This window comes from Hypomesus nipponensis, chromosome 6, assembly GCF_054491055.1.
Source record: "Hypomesus nipponensis isolate SF chromosome 6, ASM5449105v1, whole genome shotgun sequence".
NCBI classification, from domain to species: domain Eukaryota; kingdom Metazoa; phylum Chordata; class Actinopteri; order Osmeriformes; family Osmeridae; genus Hypomesus; species Hypomesus nipponensis.
The window spans coordinates 8,033,351-8,057,652 of record NC_140366.1 but is presented as its reverse complement, the minus strand read 5'-3'; the positions used below and the strand labels follow the sequence as shown (position 1 = coordinate 8,057,652).

The 24,302-nt window shown below is 48.2% G+C and overlaps 1 protein-coding gene across 1 annotated transcript in view; it reads right to left on the bottom strand.

Moving 5' to 3' along the window:
• The window catches only part of brf1b (BRF1 general transcription factor IIIB subunit b), a 46,373-nt gene that overhangs the window by 851 nt on the left and 21,220 nt on the right, over positions 1-24,302 (bottom strand). The window contains exons 13-18 of the mRNA XM_084699968.1: positions 17,004-17,065; positions 16,627-16,708; positions 16,186-16,238; positions 14,770-15,041; positions 1,775-1,826; positions 74-260 (exon numbers count right to left, since the gene is read on the bottom strand). Of these exons, the coding sequence (XP_084556094.1) occupies positions 74-260; positions 1,775-1,826; positions 14,770-15,041; positions 16,186-16,238; positions 16,627-16,708; positions 17,004-17,065 (708 nt within the window). The remainder of the gene's footprint in view (positions 1-73; positions 261-1,774; positions 1,827-14,769; positions 15,042-16,185; positions 16,239-16,626; positions 16,709-17,003; positions 17,066-24,302) is intronic.

Sequence of the window (24,302 nt, the reverse complement as noted above, 5' to 3'; positions counted from 1 at the left end):
AGTGAGCGGGTGAGTGAAAGCAGCACTGTCATGGCCTGCTGTCTGAGCAGGAGATCGCTCCAGCTTTGCTCACCGTCTCCTCCCAGGAGCTGCAGAGCGCTGACACAAGGCTCCTCCCCCTCCTCCTCCTCCCCCTCCGCCTCGCCGTGCTCCAGGGCGGCAGCCTCCGGGGAGGGGGTCGGGGCGTCGCAGGGCAGGGCCGGGGGGGCGGACAGGGTGGGGCGCGCTGGCAGGGCCGCTGAGCTCACGTTGGGAGTTACCTGGAAGACAGCCGGCATCCAGTCATCCATCCACTGTGCTCTGACAGCCGCGTTTTCTCCCATTAAACGGAAGCAGGTCACGAAGACGTGTTTCATGAAGTCCTGAAGGAACCCCCGCACAGACATTTGGCTATTGTCCAGAAGTCATTTGTCATGATTTCGGAATCCCTGCATTATTCCTAATGTCTCGAATGCTAAATTGCTGTGCTGTCATTTTTCTGCCATACCTGTTTAATAAGGTTTCGGTCACACAGGAGACAATGGAAGAGCGAAATGTATAGAGGAAAACATATCGAATAAACTGATACATGGGGTTGGACTAGGAAAAAGAACAGAGAGGAACAAGAGCTTTGATTCCAAATTCAACAGTCAGGACCGCATTATCCAGCAGGCACTTGAGATGAAGATGAGGAAGCCCTGCATGGAGGTACCAGGGGCCTAGTGTATCATCATGTACTGGAAAGAGCAGGACCTCGGAACCAATGAAAGATTTGCCTTCATCCCGTCTCTCGACCTCCCTTTCTCCATCTGCTCGCCCCTGCCCGTCTCCTCTCTTTTCTCTCTCTCTTTCTCATTCAATCACTGCCTATTTTCTTCCCCCTCAAGCCAGGACCAAATGAGGGGCAAATGAGAGGGAGGGAGACCAGTCAGTCAGCGAGGGTGCTCTGGGACATCAAGCCTGGTTTCTGCACTGGCTAGCTAATAAGAACACTGTTGTGCAGTACCAGGGTACTGTTTTTGGTTGTTAATGTTTCACTTTGAAACAAAACAAAACAACTACAGGGGGAATGTGATAAGTTAACCGTTGAGAGGACTGACCAGTGAGTGGCAGTAATATGACTGGGATGTTGTAAAGCCACAGACGTGTTAACAGTTTCACAGCCCTATGGGGAGCACTGGGTTGCTATGGTACGTAAAGATAATGATGCACCGAGAGCTCAAGAAAGGTCGGACACTCGTGCAAAACGTAGACATGAGCAAAATACCTTCACATGCACACACACGCACACAAACACTACTTCATCCTTCCAACCAGATGGAATTCTATGAATTCTCTTCCACACTACCCATCCACCCCTTTCACCCTGAATCCATGACTCATAGAAGACTTCCCGTTGAGCTGTAAAATCCAACCAATCACAAAAGAATATGTTTTATTACTCCCAGAAGGTGGTCATGAGTTGCCTAGCAACAGGAACCTGACCCCCTGTGAGGCTTTAGTGTGAGGCATTTTTCCACTTCTGATTGGTGGACCAGGAAGCCCCCTATGGATGTCTATAAGCAGGGAGAAGACTAGGAATACTCCCACTCCTTAGAACCAATCAACAGTTAGTTTGACGTCTCTCTTCTTAATGTATACCCAAAGTTGACCTATTATTAGCCAGGGAGGTTACACTAAGCTGACCACTAACTCAGGGTTGACCAAAGGCACCTATACAGAAAACAAATTTACAGTTCCAATTTGGTCTACAGTTCTTCAATTGGAGATAAAACGGACCCCGGTTAGGGCTCACCTGTGACATGGCTCTCTTCTTCTTTGGTGTGGATGATATTAGTGGACGTAGTCTGCAAGACAACAGGAAGGAGAGGCTATCATCACTGCGACAGGGAGTGTAAACCGGGTGAAGAAAAGCTTTAACATGCAGGAACAGTAGTATGTTAGACAATGTGGAAAAAAGCTTTAACATGCAGGACTGTAGTGTGGTAGACAATGTGGAAATAATGTGGAAATAATGTCCAATAATCATTACACAAGTCAGTATATAAAGCCTGAAGTACATTAATTACTTTAGTCTGTAATCTCTTACATACTGGTTCACTGTGGGACTACAGAAGGTTCCAGATGACAATAAAACTGTATGACTAATATGAACAGTGCAAAACCCATTTTCAGTTGATACATGGGATACCTTTACACCGTCTGTGTGTTTTCTGTTCAACATGTGGCTCTTTAATGATCATAACTTACACAAACACTGTACAATTTACAAAATATATGTATACGTCAAATTTGCTACTTTTCAATGAGTTCACTTGTTTGACTTCAGTCACTGTCTTAATTCTCTCTTATTCAATCTTATTTGAGTAATATTAACAAAGATTTTCTTAGCAGTAAGAATGACTTATTTTCAACACCAAATGTTGTGAATGCCACCCACTCACAAACAGGCTTCACAAAGTTTCAAAATTGCAAAAATGTAGCAGCATGATTTGTTGATAGTAGACAGTAGAGAGATTGTTACAACAAGTGCTATAGTACCAATTAGTCTGAAATACAGATTTATACAGTGCTGCATATACTGTATGCATATACCGCAAATATAAATATATATATATTATTGAGATGAGCCCTACTAACTCATAAACCTTTTCTCCATTAGGTCTCCTTCAGATTAATATCTGAAATTGGATTCCTACAAGACCTTCAGAATTAATGCTTCAATAAACCCTTTCTGGCATTGACAAAATGGTGGGTTTCAAATGGCTGGAAATCAGCTTTAAACATCAAAACGTATGATTTAGATTGAATGCTATTTAAGGATTATCTAAAAAAAGAAGAAAAAAAATGTCTTATGGGGGAAAGGAGAAATGAATTTCTGGGAAGGTACATTGAGTGCAACCTTGAAACGCCCTTGTGGGTCAGGAAAGAGAGGCGTAGACGTGGTACCGCTGTCTGAAACGTCATGGGAACCGGATCGAAACATGAGCCTGAGGTGGTGCCGCCTTCTCTGTGAAGGAGAGCCGCGTGCTGCTCTGTGTTGACAGTGTTCCGTATACACGCGCACACGTGGGAGCTCTCTTGCTTCTCTTCTAGATCCTTCTCTCCTCTCTAGCTGTGGGGAAGAGTCTCCCTCAGGACTCAGCATAAGTGCTTTCCTTTCTGATAAGGGAAAGTGCCGCTAATTAATCTGCTTAGAGTAAAAAAAAAAAAAAGGGTGGGGGGAGGAGGAGAGAAGAGAAGGAAGGATAGTCACTTGCGGAGCCGGGGGGGTCTCTCCTTGGCATGTCTCTCTGTCTGCCTTTTGTCGTGGTTCATTAACAGTCTCAGGCAGCATTAGCCATCTGCCCAGTCCGCTAGCCTTTCACACTGAGCACAGGGGTAGGAGCGGTCCCCGCTGTAAAACAATTACCGGGTCTCCCTCTTGTACTGTCGGGCTGCCATCTTGGAGGCACAATCTGGAGTTTTCTTAGGGAACGTTGCCTCGGCCGTGAGCCTTTCGCATGAACCCTGCGTTCTGTGTTTGTCTTCAGGAGACGGGGCAGAGGTTAGGGAGACGGTCCACCCTCGACTTCAGCTCCACACAGTGGAACTAATAGGACCACGATTGGAATCAAGTTGAAAGTAGATTCTCTGTCTTCGGTCACAATTCAAAGCTGGGAAACAAAATCACGGTCATGTCCCTCCCACTTTCTATGCCCTCGTGCCCACAACCCGCATCCCTGGGTTCTCGTGTTGGCCAGGGGAGGATGCCATGCTATCATTAGGATTACCGAGCACATTTTCTGGAGAATACAAGCATCCTTTGGGGTGGACGATGGGGACACTGCCTCACTGAGAGACACAGAGAGAGAGAGAGAGAGAGAGAGAGAGAGAGAGAGAGAGAGAGAGAGAGAGAGAGAGAGAGAGAGAGAGAGAGAGAGAGAGAGAGAGAGAGAGAGAGAGAGAGAGAGAGAGAGAGAGAGAGAGAGAGAGAGAGAGAGAGAGAGAGAGAGAGAGAGAGAGAGAGAGAGAGAGAGAGAGAGAGAGAGAGAGAGAGAGAGAGAGAGAGAGAGAGAGAGAGAGAGAGAGAGAGAAATAGTCTTGGATAGAGGAAAAGCTCTCCTCTTTACCCAGCTGTGACTAACACACTTAAAGCCAGGGATGGGTAGTGGCAGTGTTAGCCCTAAGCTGGGGTCCAAGATTTCTATGCTTTCATGCAGTTAAATATAGTCGATGTATAATTCTGCCATGGGCAGTTCATGACGAGTCCATGCTGTGCTACGACCAGCGGACCCTGGTGTGAAATGTGAACCGTGCGGTGTGAAGGACGCTCACCGCTAATCGCGTTGGAACGTTTGGTGGGAGAGGTTCCCGAAGCACACGGAGGGATGGTACACGAAAAGGTCGAGAGGTCACGCGTCGTTATGGCGGGATGCGGTTTGGTCATCACGACGGTACACTTGGCCTTCCATCTCCAAAGCCACGGGGGCAATGATGGCATCGATCGCCGTCTGACAGCACGCGCACTTGGAACCGTTCCGCTGGCTGACGGGTCAAGTGCACCCCAGCCGTCCGCAGCTAAAGCATCTGCCCGATCCAATAAGGTTTGGATCAGGGTTATTTATATGGTTTTCACAATTCAATTCTCCACGATTGCCTCCAACCACATCCCCCCCTCCCCCCCAACCCAAGAAAAACCCAATGCAATAACAGTAACGCCATTTAAAGAAATGCAGACAACTAAGCTCTATTTTGCTCTCTCTATCTCTTACACACACACACACACACACACACACACACACACACACACACACACACACACACACACACACGCTTATTGACAATAAAGCCTTTCTCTTCTCCAGACTCAATTTACAGCATAATGTGTGATTAGTTATTTAATAGTATCATATTGCCATGATATGATGATATTGAACACACCCCCCAAAAAAAATCCTGACAAAATAAGAAGCAACGGCAGAATGAAATAAAGTATATTTAATGTAGAATCATTGCTGATTCAGCCATCCACCCGGTGAATGCCCCCAAGTCAAGGACCGCAGTCAGATCCAAAATGTCTACTGCTGAGGGTAATAAAACAGTCTAGACTTGAGCCGCTGTCTCAGGGCAAACTTTTAAATACGCCTGTTGAACTTTGGCCCCTGGTGTCCCCGGTTTTACCTCGCTGGCGATTTTTTTCCTTTCCTTCCTTGCTGGGGACAGTGTCGTCTGAGCTTGGTACCGGTCCCTGAGCCCCGCGGTGGGAGCTCACCCCCTGCGGAGTGACAGCCGCCCCGCGGGGTGTTGACATGTGACCAGGGCCACACTGTGAGGTGGCACCACTACGACTGCCGTGTCAAAAGAAGCCCTGAGAGCCTGAAAGCCTGGTGCACACTTGTGTGTGTGTGTGCGCAAGACTATGGAGCCAATATGATGGGTTGCGAGACGGTTTAAGGGGCTGTTGGTGTGCGTGTGAGAGACACTAGCGAAATGTCGCTAAAGTGCAAGGACGTTGAGGTCGTTAGTGTGTGAGTGCGAGAGTGGAACAGGAATCAGTGAGGGTGCCTGTGTGAGATGAGGTGAAAGGGTGGTTGGTGTGTGTGTGTACGTGTGTGTGGTTGTAGTGTATGCTCAAGGCGGTCCTGGCGGCCAGGGTTTATATAATGTGTCTGGGGTGCCAGTAGCAGACTCCTGAGGCATTACATCAGGATGTGTGGGGAGAAGTGTGAGCCACGCTGACTGGAATTGGGGGTCAGATGAATCGGGCTACCAATCAGAAGGTTGCCGGGTCGATTCCCGGACGTGCCAAATGACGGCCGGGCAACAAACTTCACCCTACTTGCCTCGGGGGAATGTCCCTGCACTTACTGTAAGTCGCTCTGGATAAGAGCGTCTGCTAAATGACTACATGTAAATGTAAAGTGGTTTAGTCTGGGTGCACACTGTGTGTTCGATCAGAGAATGTGTACCCACTGCTTGCGAGTGGGGGTGCTTCTTATTGACTATTTAACTACTCGACTATTTTAGCCCCACGCTGGTTATTGACAATGACACATGTGCCATGAGCGGAAGGTAGCCGAGGTATGGAAGGACTGGAGAAGACACTCGTCCCTGGTCTGCTTCGAGACCCAAGAACCTCCCGGCACAGCCGTGTACCGTAGGTCAAAGAAAAGACTCACAGCTGTCACAACCACCCAACCTACACAGACACACTTGGAAAAAGGGCAAGTAGATGTGGGGGTCAAACCTCTGACACCAGGCTTTGGGGTCAATCCCATTTACATTCCAGACTCATCAGGAATAGCGCTCGGAAAATTTCACTCTCTAATAATATTCATGTCCGACCACTGGAATGCCACTCAACCCAGGCACTAATCCATCATCATTTCTGTTGTAGTGCTATTGGGTTTTACATAGACACACAATACTGTGCTTAGAGTCCTTGTCTGGTTTCATCCCTCTGTTTCACTGAAACTGAAACGTGGCTGGGTTGCTGATGAATCAATTGTTTTTTCTCTCTTACAGTGAAACCACTGAGTGCATCTCCTGTTTAAATGTATGAGTGCACAGTGCCTGTGATGCAGTAGGTGACAAACACACAAACACACACACAAACACACAGATTCCTGGAAATACAGACAAAGGGGACAAAATCGTCACGTTACATCAAGTCGCTTAGTTGATTCGGTGTCACACATAGAGAGATTCCTAGAAAACAACTGCAAAATCCCAAGTCTGCACAGTGCCTCAGTTCTCGTGATAATTGTTGGACACTCATTGGCCTAAAATCCCACTATAGAACCACACAAACAGACACACAGAGATTCCTTGAATTTTAGCAAGGGCCTGCTTAAAGGCAAAATCAAGACTGCTGTCCCATTTCAGCATTATCTGTGTCTAGTCTAGGACTGGGATCCATTGACGTCTGGCTAGTTTAGTTCTTTTACTGTCTGCCATTGATCAACATTAGCCATGAGAGAGGATTATTAAGGCTTTAGGACAGATTAGCACGAATGTTATGGATGTTATCTCAGCACAAAAAAGACTGGGTTCTCAGGGGAATAATCTCTGAATGACTGACAGTAGGTGATTACTAAGTGAAGAGTACAACACAAACTAAATGAACATAAAAGCACCCTGAATAAATGAATCCCAGTCCAATTGAAAAAACAGTGCACCTGTTGTTCTGTCGGATCCTATTTTTAAAAAACAACACCATTCGAGTGTTTGTCTGATCGTGACAGTAAAGTAGCGTGGCCACTCGTGCAAATTGGTCACGACCAGTGCGTCGTGAGGGTCGCCAAAAAGGGCAGAAGAGGGCCATTGAGAGGGTCTCATGGATGAGACGGATTGGCTGGCTGGCCTCGGGGGCTCTACCCCAAATGTGCCCAAATGCCATCCCTGAGTCTCTGGCAGCCTGTGGCCAGATGGCCAATGTGAGGTCTAATGAAGCGAACACACCCAAGACAAATCTGCCGGCTAATGATCAATCCCCCCCTGTGCCTCTCTCATCAATAATTTGCCGTGCTTCTCGGAGGACTCCAAATGCCACTGTTGTAATAATGACAGCCATAATGTATTCATTTAGCGAATGCCTTTGATCCAAAGCGACAAACCGTGCAGGGTGGGATTTCGAACCCGCAACTTCTTGATCTGCTGTCAAATCCTCCACCACAGAGCTATACGTACGCCTAGGGTTATATGTTGTCCATCTCACATACATTATACCTTCCACACATCGTGCACATTAAGGCTGACTGACTGGATCATGTACCAAGCACTGGCAGAAATCATAATGGTCTATATGAAACAATACACCGGGTCATTTTAGTGTCCTCAAAAGATCGGATTTCATGAAGGGCTTTTCAAGACGGCCTTAGACAAACTCTGATATGCCAATCGCAGGTTAAAAACACACGTCAGTTGTTGAACAGAAACATATTCGAGGGTATTGCAGAAGGGGGAAGTGGCACTTAAAAAGACAGCCATTGGACCATTAAAATAGCCCCGCTCCATTGCCTTGAAGAGAGAGCTTTTTACCGGCAGGCCCATATGTCAACGCGTCAATAATGCATGTCAACGCAATGTGACAGTCGGGGGTGGGGAGGGGGGGGGGCGGGCCATGGTGGTGGTGGGGTTTTGAGTCCTATTACGTTTGGAGCCAATATCAAACAGCAGATGTGTGGGTATAAATATATATGAAAGAGAGAGCTGATGCGTGCCACAACGGGGGCCGTGGTTTAGTGGGGGGCCTGGACGAGCGTGGCTTCACGCTCCGTCATCTGCCACCAGGCTGGCCCTGCGGTGCCGGAGAGCGGCTCCTGCTCCCCAGCTGGTGTGGGACCCGGAGGCAGCCAAAGGGGCCACGCCCTGAATCTCCTGTCAGGGTCAGCTGCCTCGGGGACGATGCAGAAAGGGATACGGGGGATGGCCAGACCAGATAGCCCCACCCCACCCCCGCTTTGAGGTCGCTGAAGGTCCACCTGCGGTCAGTGGTCCGGGAAAAGCTAGCGTAGCCTCCAGAGCGATCCACCGCTGCGAGTCAGAATGGACGGAAAAACGGTCTTGTGGTGCAGCCGTCAGAGCCAATTAGAGAGAGGTGCCAGCTCAAACCGCCACTCGGTGTGAGAGGAGCTGAAATGCTGTGTCGGCCGGGGAAGCTAGCGGGGCCTTTCGCGCCACGGTCGCCCACTCTGGTACAACCTCAGACGGGAGCTAATGCTAACCTGGGAAACAACTCGATAAAATGCCACCAGTTACGTACACTGTCAGACAAAGGTGTGTGAAATCCCCTCAAGTGAAATCATCTCTGTATGGCCAACCTTCAGCTTCCAAAGATGGACACTTGCTGTGGATCGCTGGAAATCACATCAGAAATCACATCTCGAGGAAAAATTCACGCTGTGCATAATGGTTTCATTAAAATGCATTTATACCTGTAGGCTTTTCCGGAAGCCGAGGAGAGGCACCCAGCATTCCCTTCCTAGAGGACAAACCCATTACGGATTCAGCATCGAGATCTAAGATCCGAGAGGCTGATACAGGTCTACCGGGAAAGAATACTGATGAGATCCGACAATGGCCCCGGGTTAAAAGCAAGCAAGGAGCCAGCACGTAGTCCAAGCCCCCCAAGCTGACCGTGAGGTCTTATCACACCTCCAGCAGAACGCCCTCTCGGGATGGTGGAGTGTGATGGGGAGGGGATGGTGGAGGGTGATGGGGAGGGGATGGTGGAGGGGGATGGGGAGGGGATGGTGGAGGGGGATGGGGAAGGGATGGTGGAGGGGGATGGGGAGGGGATGGTGGAGGGGGATGGGGAGGGGATGGTGGAGGGGGATGGGGAGGGGATGGTGGAGGGGGATGGGGAAGGGATGGTGGAGGGGGATGGGGAGGGGATGGTGGAGGGGGATGGGGAGGGGATGGTGGAGGTAGGGGGGTCTGAGGAGCAAGGGGGAATCCTCAGAACGGGGGGGGGGGAGAAGAAAAGAGTTACTTATCCCACAATCCCACAGAGCAGATCAGTGGGGGGGTGGTGAGGGGGAGGGGAATAATGGAACGCCTCCCCCCTCCACACACAAGCACACACCTCTCCCCATCCGCTCCTTGGCTGGAGGGGAACTGGGCCCTGCCGTTGTGGCTGTGCTCTCCTCACGCCTGCAGTTTGGCAGCTGGTATTCATCGACTGCAAATGGGACTGCCTGTGGTTGGCTGGGGAGGGTGGGGGAGGTTGAGAGCGTATGCCCTTTACACTGTCTCATACACACAGTAAATAGACGGATGGATGACCGTAAACAAACCATTTGAATCGGTCGGGGTCATTTTGGGCTGCCCCCTTTTCAGGCGTTCGCCGGAGAAATATTGATTACGGGACTGCTTTTATGATAGTTATGTGGGACACGGCTTGGCATGGAGATTGTCATCTCCCTCTCATAAGCATGGCAAATTTGAAGCCAGGAGAGAGATAGCACCACATTTTTGTATCATCTGCTGTTATCACGTGGCATGGGGAAACATACAAGGCTACATCCTGTTTTGTGGCAGTACGCACATTGCTTCGTCGTTTGAATCAAACCTCTCTGCAGGTTTACACGTTAACATAATCCATGAAATGTTCTTCATTCGTATTAATACCCACGCGGGTAGTGTCCAGTGGTTTCACCATGAACATGCCGTTGCCTGTTCCCCCCCCCCCCGCGACCAAGAGCAACAGGTGACGACCTCCCTCGGGCCGCCTTTCCTGTCCCCCAACGGATCGGCATGCCATTCTAGCAGGGCTCTGGATTCGAAGCTGCCGTCGTGGCCTGGTGAGTGGGATGGAGTTCCCTCGGCAGCAGCTTGCCAGGCGAGAAACGTCTGTGCCTGCCCTCCCTCGACACGGAGAAGCAGATGGAGGGAGAGCGAGGTGGCACGGAGAGCCGGCGCGGCTGTTCCCACCGACGAGGCTCCATCTTTAGATCCCGTCCGTCGCTGCGAGCCCGCCTCGCCGTAGCCTACCGCGTTAGCCTACGCGGCGGCTAAGCGAAGCATTTCAACAGGAACGCGTCCATGGAACTGAATACTGAGGAAAATGACGACACGACGGTCGTACTTCCATCCGCTCATGTTTTTGCTCATATTCAAGATGGGTAAAGTGAAAAAATACACGAGCACAAACCACAAACAAAACTGCTACGTTTACAGCAGTTTGGTTCCAGACAGTGGCAGACTCTAAACTACTACCAAAACAAAACAAATAGGATTTGTCCACCTCATAAGTGCCTGCGTTTGACAGGAACAGCAGTGGGCAAGAGCCGGTGAGTTATAACCGACATATGAAACGCTCGGGCAGGCTGGAGCCCTCCCTTCGGACTCGTTGACAGCAGCGAAGAATGTGAGACGTTCAGGAAAAGGAATCTGGGAGAAAGGAGCCCTCTGGTGCATTGTACAGACGGCTTATTTCCCTCAGTCAGCCATTGTATCTGTAGAATCTCCTGGGTGGGGGGGAGGGGGGGTGGTGGTGTAGGGGGTAGTGAAAAAAAAGAAAGAAAGGCAGTTTCCATTCTGTCCGACGGATCTTCCGCTGGTCACCAGATCCCTGAGGCCCAGCTTACCATCGGGGGTTCCCGTGATCGCTTCCCTATCGCCCCAGGAATGACTTGGGGGGTGGGGGCGGGGATGAGGGTGGATGGGGACTTCTTCTGTCAGCAGCTCCATGTTTACCAGGGAGACGGGGGGGGGGGCAGCTACGCCGTGGCCCCGTGTGGTGGGCAAGCTGATAGGAGAAGCTGACGAATCAATCTGTCGGCTGTTCGGCTATGCTGGAGGGCATGGAGGGAGGAAGGGAGGGTTGGAGAGAGGGAGGAAGGAAGGGGGGGCGCTGGGCAGAGAGAGGGGGGTGCCGGCAGGGGGTCTGGCTGGATGGAGCGCCGTTCACACACAGAGCATTTTCGGGCTGGCTGCTCCTATTATCCACAGTACACGCTACGTTGTCCCGTCCCCCCCACTTTTACAGCATGTTTGCCACATCAACTGAACGGGTATGCGAGGGGGGCCTGCCATAACTCCACCCCGAGTTAGTTTGGCCTGTGTTCCGTCTTCCCAGCTTGCGCACAAGGACTGCAGCCAACTGTACTTCAAGTGGACATTTGAGTAAGAGGGATGAGGTGGGCGAGGAGCAACTTCTTCCTAAGCCTGCTAAAGCCATCAGGGTTTGCCCCTGGATCGTCAATCCATGCTATTCCCAGAAGGGCTAAAAGAGACGGGATGGAAAGGGTTGATGAAGATGCCCACAAAACACACTGACCCCGTGTCAGTCCCAGTCTAGCCTGGTGGTGAAAAAGCGCGTCAGGAGAACCAGGCGACCGAAGGCGAAGGCTCCCTGTGCGTCTGCCGAGGCCCCCTGCCGAGACACTGATCTAAGAACGCTGCTGGGTTCCAGGGAAAAACGGAGATCATGTCTAGGTCGTGGGGGAGTATGCGGCTGAAAAGGTGCTCTTTTGGGACTCCATGAAACGGGAACTTTAAAGAGACTCCGCTGCCAAAGTTGGTTATGATTCACACATAAAACCTGTCTCCCGACAACTGACATAAGAGTAGTTTTTTTAAGTTTTTTTATGAATAAGACAGATCATGAGGAGAGGAGATGGGGGGGGGGGATTTGAGCTGATGAGGGACAAAGACCAATAGGGGCAATTAGCTTTGCCCTTTTCTGGAAGAGTGCTTTTCCATCTTTGTTAGTTTTGGTGGGCGCAGAGGGGGCTTAGTCTGACAGCTGGTAGAGGACTTGGAGAGGAGTGGAGGGGAGGAGGAGATTTCCACATGACTGTGGCTGTGGGAAATGCACTGGGAGCATGTACTTGGACGAACACACGCTCTGTCTCACAGAGAGAATTCAAAGTGAGGCCGTGAGGGACCGGAGAGCTCAAAGTCACGGCAGCGAGTGGAACCGTTTATTAGCGTAGGTGTGAGGAGAAACGTGAGGTACTTTGTGCTTCTTTCGGTTTCTTTCATGTCGATAAGGTTTCCCGCTGCTCGAGTGTTTCCTCACGTCACTCACCCATGTGAGGCAGTGCAGCGGCTCAAACCGACCGGCAGCTCAAGCTTCGCAAGCCGAGAAACGCCTTTGAATTTGGTGACAAAATACAATCCGACACAGATGTGAGGGAAAGATCTGGAAAAACAGGAGCAATGCAAAGTGAAAGGGATCCCAGGAGAAAGGAGGGGGAGGGGTGAAGGTGAGTGTGATCATCAGGGAGGGGCATTGGCACGGGTGCACACTAGCCAACTGAATCAGACAAGACAATGGATTTGCTGTCAGGCTCCCCTTCGCCTCCACTTGAGCCGACTCCTCCTGGGGGCTTTTAAAACACACCGCGAGCTCAGAGATAGCCGGGGCCAGCAGGCCGGATTTGAGAGCAGACTGATCCTCCTGAATCGTCCTTTTTCCCCCCACTCAAATGGTGAGAAAGCATTTAAGGAGAGCACTAAATTGCCTCGGACAAACAGAGATACAAAACGCCACGAGGAGCTGAGCTGAGAGAGTTTGTGTGACACTGACTTGAATGCGTTGCTGGTGACTTGCATTTAGAGGACTACTTGAGGGGGGGATTTTGCTTTGTTACCCGGACGTGGTCCAATACTGAATGGAAAAAAGATGACATCATCCTGCATCGAACCGAAGCTATTCCTCACAGTTGTCTCACGTGGTTTACACAACAAGCCACGTTATTTAAGTAAACACAGACTTGAGCGCAAGAAGAAACTGATGAAACAGACTGAAATACTAAGTCTTACTCGCAAATTCACATCTCCAAACTCCCTAATACAAGAGTTGAAGCATTAGACCGCGGTTCTTTGCATTGCTTTATCTTAAGCCTAATCTACGACTGTAGCCTGCTACATTTAAATAAATAATTAAGTCTGTACATTAAAATCATTAACCACTGCATTTAAAGAAGAGATAGAAAGAAGAGAGATTCCACCTCGCCTACATAATGTGACATACTAGTCATTCCTTTCCCATGTATCAAGTCGGGCCATCTTTCCTTTTAAATATTCACCAATTGAACTTTAATGAGGCAATCATGGTCAGACTTGTAGCATCGAGCCCATCTGTTGGCCTGTGGGCTGTTTGCATGTCTGTGCAATCTGTGTGTGACACAGGGGCCATGCGCAATCATGAGGACCACATACCCCCCCAAAGAATTATGCATTCGGTAGCTGTGGAATAAAATAAGTCTATTACATGTCATTTATCATTCTAATTATCATGTACATGAAGTTCCAGCATCTGGTTCATTGCTTGGAGAGCGAAATTGAATTAGAACTCAGCATGCGCTCTGAATGAGGACATGAGACTCTGTCTATGTAGGGGAGGGGGAGCCGAATAGGAGAGATGCGTCAACACCTGAGACCGTGGTGAGGGAGGGCTGAGGGGGAGGGGGGCGGAGGGAGGGGAGGTGGTGGTGGGGGGGTGTTCATGCAATTTTATCAGCCGTCTCTTGTCAACCCTCTCCAGCAGTGACTCGCGTCTCATTTTCATCACCCATTCAGAATTCATTAACCCCGAAGGTAATTATCATTAATGTAAGGACCAGGACCGCAATGGTGAAAAAAAAAAAAAAAAAAACATCATCTCATGAGCAAAAAGTCGTGATCTCAGAGTTCTGACTGCTTCCTGTTCATTATATTCCTCACGAGGGTGGCCTGAGTTTTGCTCAGAAGGATTAATTGGACGGAGAGACGGTAGCCCAGCATGCACTAGGGGGATGCTGAGGTGACCAGAGATTGACACCTCAGAAGAGACTGGCGTGGGCGAGCCTGAGACTCTCTCTTTAACCTTTGCCCGGGCGATCCACGCCGAGGAAATTGATGGTGGGTGACTTGAGAAGTGTGTTCCAGAGGCTATGGAGAATCGTTACACCCCAACTGTGCCCCATTAACAGATTCTCCCTGCTTATTTGGAAAATATCCTGTTTGCCTGATCTTAAAGTTAGATACAGGCACACAAAACAATCTCTTGCTTTCAACTAAATAGCCTACCTGAGATTTCGAAAAAGTTCCTTTGTTGTAATGTCACTTTACTTTTCCTTCTTAAGATAGGAGCTACAAGTCATTTGCTACCAAATTCCCCTTCTCATCTCACCCTGAACCACATCTTCTGTCAAACCATACCAACCAAAGAAAGACAACAGCATTCCATAAAAACCAATGCTTGAATCTCACGCCTCCATCAGCAATAGAGCTGTGTTGTGGACCCAAAACAAACCTGAGTATTCTGACCGTACGAAGGTTCGGAACAGTTCCCGGTCACTTTGTTGGGTGTCCTACCTTTTCCCCATGATGCTTGTCGTGGCGGCCAGGCCGACGTTGGTCTTGTTGGGCTGTTTCTTCCTCCGGGTCAGCTTCTTGCGGCCCGCTCCGCTGGTGGGGCCTTCTGCCGTGGATCTGGTGGGGCTGCTGTTGCCGCTGCCCTTGCTGTTGAGGTCCCGCAGCACCTCGTAGTTGATCTTGGAGGAGATTTTCTTCTGCTCAAGCATTTTCTCGATGGCCTCGCCAGCCGTGCTGGCGCGGATGGGCTCTCGCTTCTTGGACTTTTTAGGCTGTTGGAAAGGGGAGCAGAGGCCGATTTTTTTGTAATTTTTTTAATGCAGATATAACAAACATTTTATGAAAAAGAAAATGTATAGATAAACCCATGAGCAGTAATAGCAAATCAAAGTCCTATTTTGGTACTATTTCCAGGAAATATTTGGAGATGAGAGGCAGACATTACTTTCCGTTTCAGAGGTTTGTGCTTTGGTAAATGCAGCCCAGTTATCTGGGAAAAATACTTTTTTCCCCAACATATTTAGGCCTATGGACTGTCCACTAAGCAGAGGAATACTGTCACTCACATGGTTGTATATACAGCATATCTTTTTTATTAGATAATTATCCTTGAGCGTATACTTGCATGTATGGATGTTTGTGCATACATGTATGCCAGTACATATGACAACACACAATCTAAATACACAATGGGCTTCCATTCTTCCAGGTGCTCTTCACTGTCATGAAACAGCAGCAACAACAGTGGCTTGTCAAGTGTCTTATTAGTCCAATAAAATCGCGTTCTTTTCCTCGGGGGTTGGGAAGCATGAAGTCAGGCAAGTCTCTCATCAGTGAGATGACAGGCTTATTATCAAGCCGCTGAAAGGTTTTCCTGCTGCTGTCACTCCTCACCCGCCATCTCCAAAGTCTGTGGTTAGTTATATGCTACAATGTCTTAGCATGGGGGAAACTCACTTCCTGCTTTTGGACCACAACCTTGAAGCCTGAAGGTTCTGGAATAGGTATCAGGCCCTTTCCTCACTTCATTAGGCATCTGCTGCTGTGCGGCTCACGCACCCTCCCCCCTACAACCCCCCCGCCCTCCCCATTGGTTGAAAGCTGCATCTAGGATGTCAGGCCAGACAGGTTAGCGCTGGGCCGCGGCTACCGCTAACAGGCCGGGTCTCTGGAGAGCGGTGCAGTGTAACAAGAGAAGCCCGGTCCTGACTCGGCTCAAGTGGAAAATATGCGCCGGCGTAGACACAGCTGTTCTGTGTCTGCTTGGGCCAGGCCCAGTGCACGGCACGGGAGCCCAGACCACAGACGGCGCTCCTCTATGTACGCCTGCCCCCGTGCGCTAGGGAGTTCCTTTTCTCCGAGACGCACGCGTGCAGGCGCACACACAAACATGGCGCACTGACGGGCTGTGCTTACCTTCTCCTTGTAGGTGCCTTGCTGCTTCTCCTTAGCTATCCTCTCCTCCTTCTCTGCAAGAGAGGCACCGTACAAAAAGATGCTGCTCATTGGGATAGCGAGTGAATTGGAAAGTTACGTTGCTCCGCTCGGAGACAAGTATTTGAGAATGACTCATTCCTTGGCAACTGTCCATTCAGCCACTTAGGGAAAGGTAACTAAATACATCTCGTTAACTGTTCTAGTAAATCTACATACATTCATAAATAATGTACTGAGCTCTAAATTACTGAGGTCTAACAGTACAGCTCCACAAGAAAGTGGCCGGTTAGTCTCCACAAAGCTTGGTGTGTTAGACCCCTATGAGCTGGCAGATGCATACTGCATGAGCCTGCGGGTGGACTTAACAAGGCCACAAGCAGCATGAATATTGAGATTATTACGAGAGGGCATGAGGTTTACCTTTCTGTTCCTTCAGATATTCTTCATTCTGCTTCATCCAGAGCTGCGTCTTTGTCCTCACTTCTTTATCATTGAGGATGTACTGTGTGAAGGAAGGAAGGAAGGAAGGAAGGAAGGAAGGAAGGAAGGAAGGAAGGAAGGAAGGAGAGGAAGGGAGGGAGGGAGGAAAGGTATTCGAGAGCTGAGAGAAAATTGAGCTGCATGATGGATTATGTGGATTAGATACTGGGGTCATTATCTTCTCAAGTCTTCTTCACCTTTTAATATTCCCAAATCTTTTATGAACTGCAAGTGGGGACTTCAGTAGATGAATTGAGTATAGCGGGAATATAATTGACTAAATTCTTTTTTTAAACTCATCTGTGAAACGTGCCTACCTTGTCAATCTCCTTATCGTCAATCCCATCCAGGTCCAGCTCCCCGCTCTCTGACTTTTCATCTGTCAAAGGGCCACAAAATAGAAGAAATGACTATCGTCCTCTATTAACATCCTTGCTTTATGTTTTATAAGGTAGCTCGACATTGGTGTTCCATTGAAGTCTTCAAATGACAAAACATCTTTTTCTAGGCCACAGTACATGGGGTCGGGCAGTGGGAAAAGACACATGGTTGTGCCCTTCTCGGAATCTAGTGAGCCCTGTTGTGCAATTGTGCTTTTATGGCACAGAAAGGTAATTCGCTAGAGAGGCCATTTTCATATCAAACAAGAAGATTATCTCCCCGCTTGAGTGGAGTCGAGTTTTGCAAGACAATGACTTGCCACACTATTTGCTGTCGTCGCATCAATAATGCAGAAGCTGCTTGAATGGCTTAATGGACTTAGCTGTGAGCTAAAAGGATTTTGTTTTGGAGACATTAGGAAAATGTGAATTTTGGGATAAATGCCTTGGTACTCATTGTAACATATGTTTATTCAAGAGCACACCCACTACGTGAACTTGACAAGATGGTAAAAAGAGCAACCCTGTTACATGTTTGATATTGTTATGCCGTCATTTTGATATTCTTATATTACCGGTTTTATAACAGACATTAAGGCCCATTTTCCCAGACATGAATTGAGCCTAGTCACAGACAAAAAAACGTTTTCCAATGGAGATCATCATTGAATTTCTTTCTAAGTTTTGACTAGGCTTAATCCATGTCTGGGAAACTGGCTGTACGTGTTTTATGCTCGTTAAATTGTTAAGAGGCATGTGATGAAAGAGCCACTCTCATTTAGGAAATCACACCGATAATTGTTCATTGGTCTTAGATTTACATCCTGTAACTAAAGGTGTCCCTTGCTTAGAATGACTTGCTTAGACTGTTGCTCTTGTTGGTTAGTGGTAGCTGATTTCAACTGTTGTATTCTATTCTATTTTAGTTAATCCTATTTTTTATTGCTTTCCTACAGGTACACTTGCACTTAGAGATTCATGTTGTTTAATTGTAACTTGCTTAACTACATGCTCTTATGGTTTCTTCCCTTTAGCACTTATTTTTGGGTTGTTCACAATATGTACTTCTTGTTTTGGCTACCCGCAATGCCATGGGGCTATCTTGTTGTTATTATCAGTGACCTATGCACTTTGTAAAGCTCTCTCTTGGAAGTCGCTTTGGATAAAAGCGTCTGCTAAATGAATACATGGAAATGTCCCGGTGTGTGCCTAGCGCATGGGCCGAGGCCTGAATCCAGCACAGGCCATTTCCTGCATGTCCCCCGCTTTCCCTCTCCCCAATGTTTTCCCCTCACTCCTCACTATCTCTGTCCGACAAGGCAATTCATTGGATGGAGATATTTAGTCAAAAATAGTACGCAACTGTATTCTCTCATAATCGGTGGCCTAATAGCTGAAGGTCAAGGAACCACATCAAGGGGAGAGTGTTTGACAATGATTGATTCTCAGAACCGCAGGCTTTTGGAAGTCAGTGACCACTGGGAGCAGACATTTCTGAACAGGGTCAAAAGAGGTCACAAACTTTCCCCCCTGGCAGATTCCTTCTTCGACCATTAGGACCACACCAGCTCCTGGTGACACTAGGTGGGAAGGTTTGGCACTCGTCCAGCACTAACACTCTTGATTCAATCAGATTTCAACAACCCACCACAGACAAGGTGTCACAGTCTCTTTCAACGGAGTGTGTTCCAACAGCTGGAACTAACGTCTTCATGTTCCATGCCTCCATGTTGCCACAGACACAGACAACATTGACTATTTCTGCACTGTGCAGCATCAACTGGAACGCAAGTGTCTGCAAACAAGAACGAGCCTTTCATCAAAACACTATATTCACCCGGACGCTGAGAGACATTTCTCACCACAGCGGCGCAAGTAAAGTAACGTTAAGTACATAGCCTCAGACGCCTCCGAAACAGTTCGGCGCTTCCATTTGAAGAAGCATTCAGCCCTGGCATTCTTCCAACATCTTTAGTCTCCTCTTCTGAGAACATGACTTCAAAAGACTTCCTTTGTTTGATAAAGACATCTTCCCTGGTAATTACCCGCTATGAAAATAACGGCGCGGTGCAGGATGGCGATATTTGAGTAGCCCGATTTCTTCTCAAGGAATCTTTGTGGAGTTTCTCACTACGTGGGGATACTGCAAACGCCTTTAATAGTATTCTTTTCAACAGTTTTGCCACATTAAATCAGTAATCCCTTGCCATATTCGTCACCGATGGGGGAAGTCCATTGATAAATTCCCTCCAATGTACATCTGGTGCAGCCCTCCAGTAGTGTAGTGTATGAATTAGGGTCAAATTTATTTAATAAATATAACATTGTTAAAACACTTAAAAGGTGCAATAGGAAAAAGGCTTTTGTCGTGTGAGCTAATGAGGCCATCTGAGAGTTGTTTAGCAACACAGACAGCTCAGTGCCAGTGGAATTTCAAACTTCTAGAGTGTCCAGCTACTTTACAGCGATCCTGGTCCAGCCAATCCTTTTCCTCGTCTTTAGTGAGGCGGGCCTTCCTCCTTGGCTTATTTTGTGAAAGCACTGTCAACCAAATCAAGTCAATCAAACTTGAGCTGGAGGAGAGCGAGAAGTTCAGAAAAGAACTGCAATGCGCTGTTTCTCATTTTAGAGGGTAATATTGTAACGTTACCTAGATACATAGGACTTTACAGCTCCTCACATACAGGAATCTTTTGAACCCCATTGCAGCTTTTAAGATTTAAATGTCATGCAGGCTTTGATTTAGGACCGTTAAACAAGAATGAACTGAACATCAAGTCCATCAAGTATATATAGAACTTTAGAGAAGAAGCACCAATGCGTACTTATTGTAAAGCATTGGAATACTGGAATGAGAAAAGCCAAAAGAAAAATGGCATGCATGAAAAAACAAGACACGCTTTAAACTGCCAACATTGACTCAGATCAAGGGACCACATGAGAATGGGGTTGGGGAAAATCTGTGATGAGGGGAAGATATGGGTCACAATCTGTCAGCCATCTTAAGTCTTCCTTATGCTGTCATGTGTGTGTGTGTGTGTGTGTGTGTGTGAGAGAGAGAGTGTGATGAGGGACTGGGACACTTTAGTTCCTAATACGGCACAGTCTTTCTGGGATGGAAATAGCAGTCAGGGTGAAGTGGGGGATGGGGGTACTCATTTACTTCTGGAGGATTATTCAGATGAGCGTTGCAGTTAATTCAAGTCCGAATGTAGCATCAGAATTCGAGTCCGAATCAAGTTGAATTTCCAAGTAAGTGCACACGAACAAGGAAGTTACTTCGGTGGGCAGGTGCACTGACTCCGTCCTGTTCTTTGGAAATATCATAACAGGTCAAATTAATTTGGCCATATTTTCCTTCACAGCGCCTTCAGAAAACTGAATGCATTTGTGAAAAATGTGTCTTCTTTTTTTTTTGTACAGACATCTGAGGCAGGAGAACTAAGTAAACAACTTTGACGTCGGATATTTAAGTAGAGCAGATGTTCCAAAATCAAATTGGGGGCGCTTGTTTCCCAGAGCCGCCTTTTTTCCCCCATCTTCTCCAGATCTTGGCCAGGGACTCCACTACCCATACCTGCCTGCTGTTGGGGCTAGGGCTGCCAGCAACTTCCATATCCAACACACCACCTCCCTAATAGCTGAAGGGTCACCCTGGGGTCATTAGATGGTGTGACGGTGTAGACAGAAAGAAAGGATGTATGGACTTCCGAAAGGACTGTGTGAGTGTGTGTGTCTGTCTGTGTGTGTCCGTGTGGGTGTGCATAGACTGTGTAGTCAGCAAGGACGATTTCTGAATATAAAGGAGACAACGGGCTCAGCAAGGAGACTCCATGTGGAACAGAGATGTTCCAAAGCATGGACTGACAACATGACAAATAGCTGTAAACATGCTGACTACCTGGGACTCCCAAGCTCTACACTCATATGTGATGGGTGGTAAGTGAGCAGAGCACAGGAGGCTGGGTGTATGTTGAAAGTCTTACGTACTTCCAGCACATTCCTCCATCTGGACCACTTGGAATGTGTGGTAAGCTTCTCGTGTTCCCATAGGCCTATATGTTGCGCAAACAAAACACAACAAATTCCCATAGTCCAGACTTAAGCCCCGCAACACATTTGCAATGTAAATCAAACAGACACTAAACACCACGGCCTATGAGAAGATACAATAAGCGTGGGGGGTGGGATTGGGGTGCGCCGGTTACGTGAGCTCACTTCAGAGTGGTTGGAGACGAGAGCAGAGCTGGCATCTCGCTGCCCCGAGGCAGCATCCACAACAGTCAGCATATTCCCAGGCACAGCCAGTTCCTGCTATGGCTGTGCACTTGACTGATGATAATCCCAATTACGTAAGCAATTATGTAAATAATGATGCTTTTATTAACAATAAGTCTGGCACTCGAGGCAGGGGGTGAGGGGCGTCCGTGTGAAGAAGTTAATGAATCGACGTGATGGGACTGCAGAGTTTGGGGAGAAAAGGGAAGGCAAGAGGATCACCTTCTCAATTAGCAATGATCTCATGTGCGTGGCTAACGTCAAGGGTCGCGGGCGTAAAAGCTTCTTCTCTGCGCATGCAGCGAGATATGCCACTGATGAAAAAGGGTGTGTGTGTGTGTGTGTGTGTGTGGGCATGTTTGTGGGCGGAGTTTGTTGGCATTTGAGGTCAAACGCTGTTTGGAACATGTGATGGGGGGAGGCCGTTGGTGAAGAGGAATAGCACACAAACAAAACAAAATATAACTATGCCATTCTCTGGTTTGGCAACCTAGAACATTGAGTGCAGAACACTGCCTAATAAACAGAGTGTACACAGAGATGAGAACAGTGCTACGGGCAATTAGTATTTTTATGTGTGTTGTTATCTCACCCATTCAATTGAGACTTTTTCATAACCGACTTCCTGGATTTCTAGTGCATGGGAAATGTTGGCTAAACGCTGTTACACAAATGTATCAGAGGCTATTGGCAACGCGTCACATTTACGTGTCCTATTAACCTAGCCTATATTACATAATAATACAGGGATGCTATCCATCCAGTATTACTCCAGTATTGCGTATGTTCCTCTGGACGCCAGGGTTCTGTGTTCACACAGAGTATTGTCCGGACCAGGAGGGGTAGAAGGCAGGGCTTGTCTCTCCCTCTTCCTTTCCAATCGACTTGATCTTCAAGCTGTCAGACCCGCACAGAAAGGCCAGCGCAGACTGCGTAAACGCGCTCTCAATACGACAAAAACAAGCGGGACCATTCTCATGAACGAGGACCTGTGTACACAGTGACATACGTGGGACTAGTCCATTTCCGAGGGAGGATGAGTGAGTCATCAATGGGCTCGGGAGAGGCACACGGTCCAAACGTGAGTCCAGTCTGAATCAATGAGCTCGATGTGTAAGCTGTAAACTGTGCGCGCGCGTGTGTGTGTCGTTAGGGTGGTCTGGGAGCTACTATGTACGTTAATATTCACGAGCCACATGCCTCGAAAACGTGGCCTAAAAGTGGGCCGAGCCCTGCCTTCCCCTTTAAGACCGAGGGCAGGTTGCAGGCTGAACGCAGCGGTAGCTGTGATGTCACGGGCAGCAGGGTGGGGCCGGGCGGCCGAGCAGCTGTCTAATTGCATCACGGCAGGGGTCAGGAGGGGGCCAGACGTACCTTCCCGTCAACACACCTTGCCGCTCTGGTAGAGGACAATGGAGGGGAGAGTGGCAGTGAGTCCACAGCAGCATTTACCGCATTCTTACGTCGGGTTTTCTGTGCGTACTATGCTCATGTCATCTGTACGTCATGCTAACGTATATCTGTATGTGATGCTAATGTCTGTTATGTTCATCTGAAGCACTGAAAGCTAATGGCTTTCATCCATTTGTATTATTTTAGTGTAGTCTTGGGAAAACAAGAACAAACAGAATGGTTTCGATTACAATATATCTTAAATATGTTTAGGGAAAATATCGAATTAAGCTTAATTAATAACTGTATTATGGATTTATTTGAAGCCTCTTACAAGCTCTTTATTTACTATTTAGAAATGCTCCTTCGAACAGACGATGTGGATCTCTAAAATGGGACCTGTACAACTGCCACTGACTGTCCCTGTACGACAGCAGCTGCCTGACACCGTCACTTTGGACTCCCAACCCAATCATGGAGCTGTCTGTTGATGAGCAAGGGCTGTCATTTTCCAAACAGAGCCAGCCAGGCAGCCATTTAAATACAGTAGTTCATGGGAAGAAAAGCTCAACGCTGTCCTCGCAGTGTGTCAGCACTAATTTTGCTCCAAAAATGATAGGGTTTGCATAGAGTTCATTACAACTCTTGAAATAGAAGATCCAAAGATCCCCAGGTGGGCTCAGATCATTCACCAGTATTCTAAAGTCTTACTGGGTGGATGATGATCCACCCAGTAATGTCTTAGTCCTCTTGGACACTGCCTAGCCTCTGTGTGGGCTATATGGGTGGGATGGGGGAGGGATTGAACACGCCTACAAATGGATCCCTCCAATGAGAAATGAGCGACTGCATGAGTGACGGTTGACATCCAACAAAGACGGAGGATGATTCATCCTCACCGTTTTAAAACGGGCCTCGTCTCCTCCGCTCCAGGTGCTTGAAAAGACATTTGGATGACATCAGCATGAACTAGTTAGAACTTTGTAGGAGAAGGGGGGGGGGCATCTTCTTAAAAGAGTTCAAAGTGTCCTCTCTCCTTGGGAAATGGGTCTGCTTTAAATAGGTTCGTCGGGTTCGAAAGAGGTTGTTGCGTTGGACATTTTGGCTCATTCCGGAGTGTAAGAGAAGGGCAGTTGCACTTAGCAGTGCCAGGTTGCTGAGGGAGAATCAGGACTGCAAATAACCGCAGAGCCGCTGTGACCCGGACAGCCTGCAGAGAGACGGCCCCGGACTGTCAACTCAGAGGAGCACGTGGGGCGTTGCTGCCACACGCACAGACACACACACACACACCAACAGATTTACAGCCAATACGGACAGGGGTCGACATACACACATGTGCACACACATGAGCAAGACACACGGGCAGTTGAAAGAGACAGAGAAACACAGCACTGCGGACACACACGCACATGGACACACACACACACACACAGGGGCCTAAAGTGAGCAAGATGCTGAGCTCATGCCCATATTGCTGTGTGGGTGGGAGAAAGAGATTTATCCCCCAGTGTTGGCACTGCCAGTGAATCCTTGTTTACGAGTCCTCGGGCCCAGCGTCGCCAA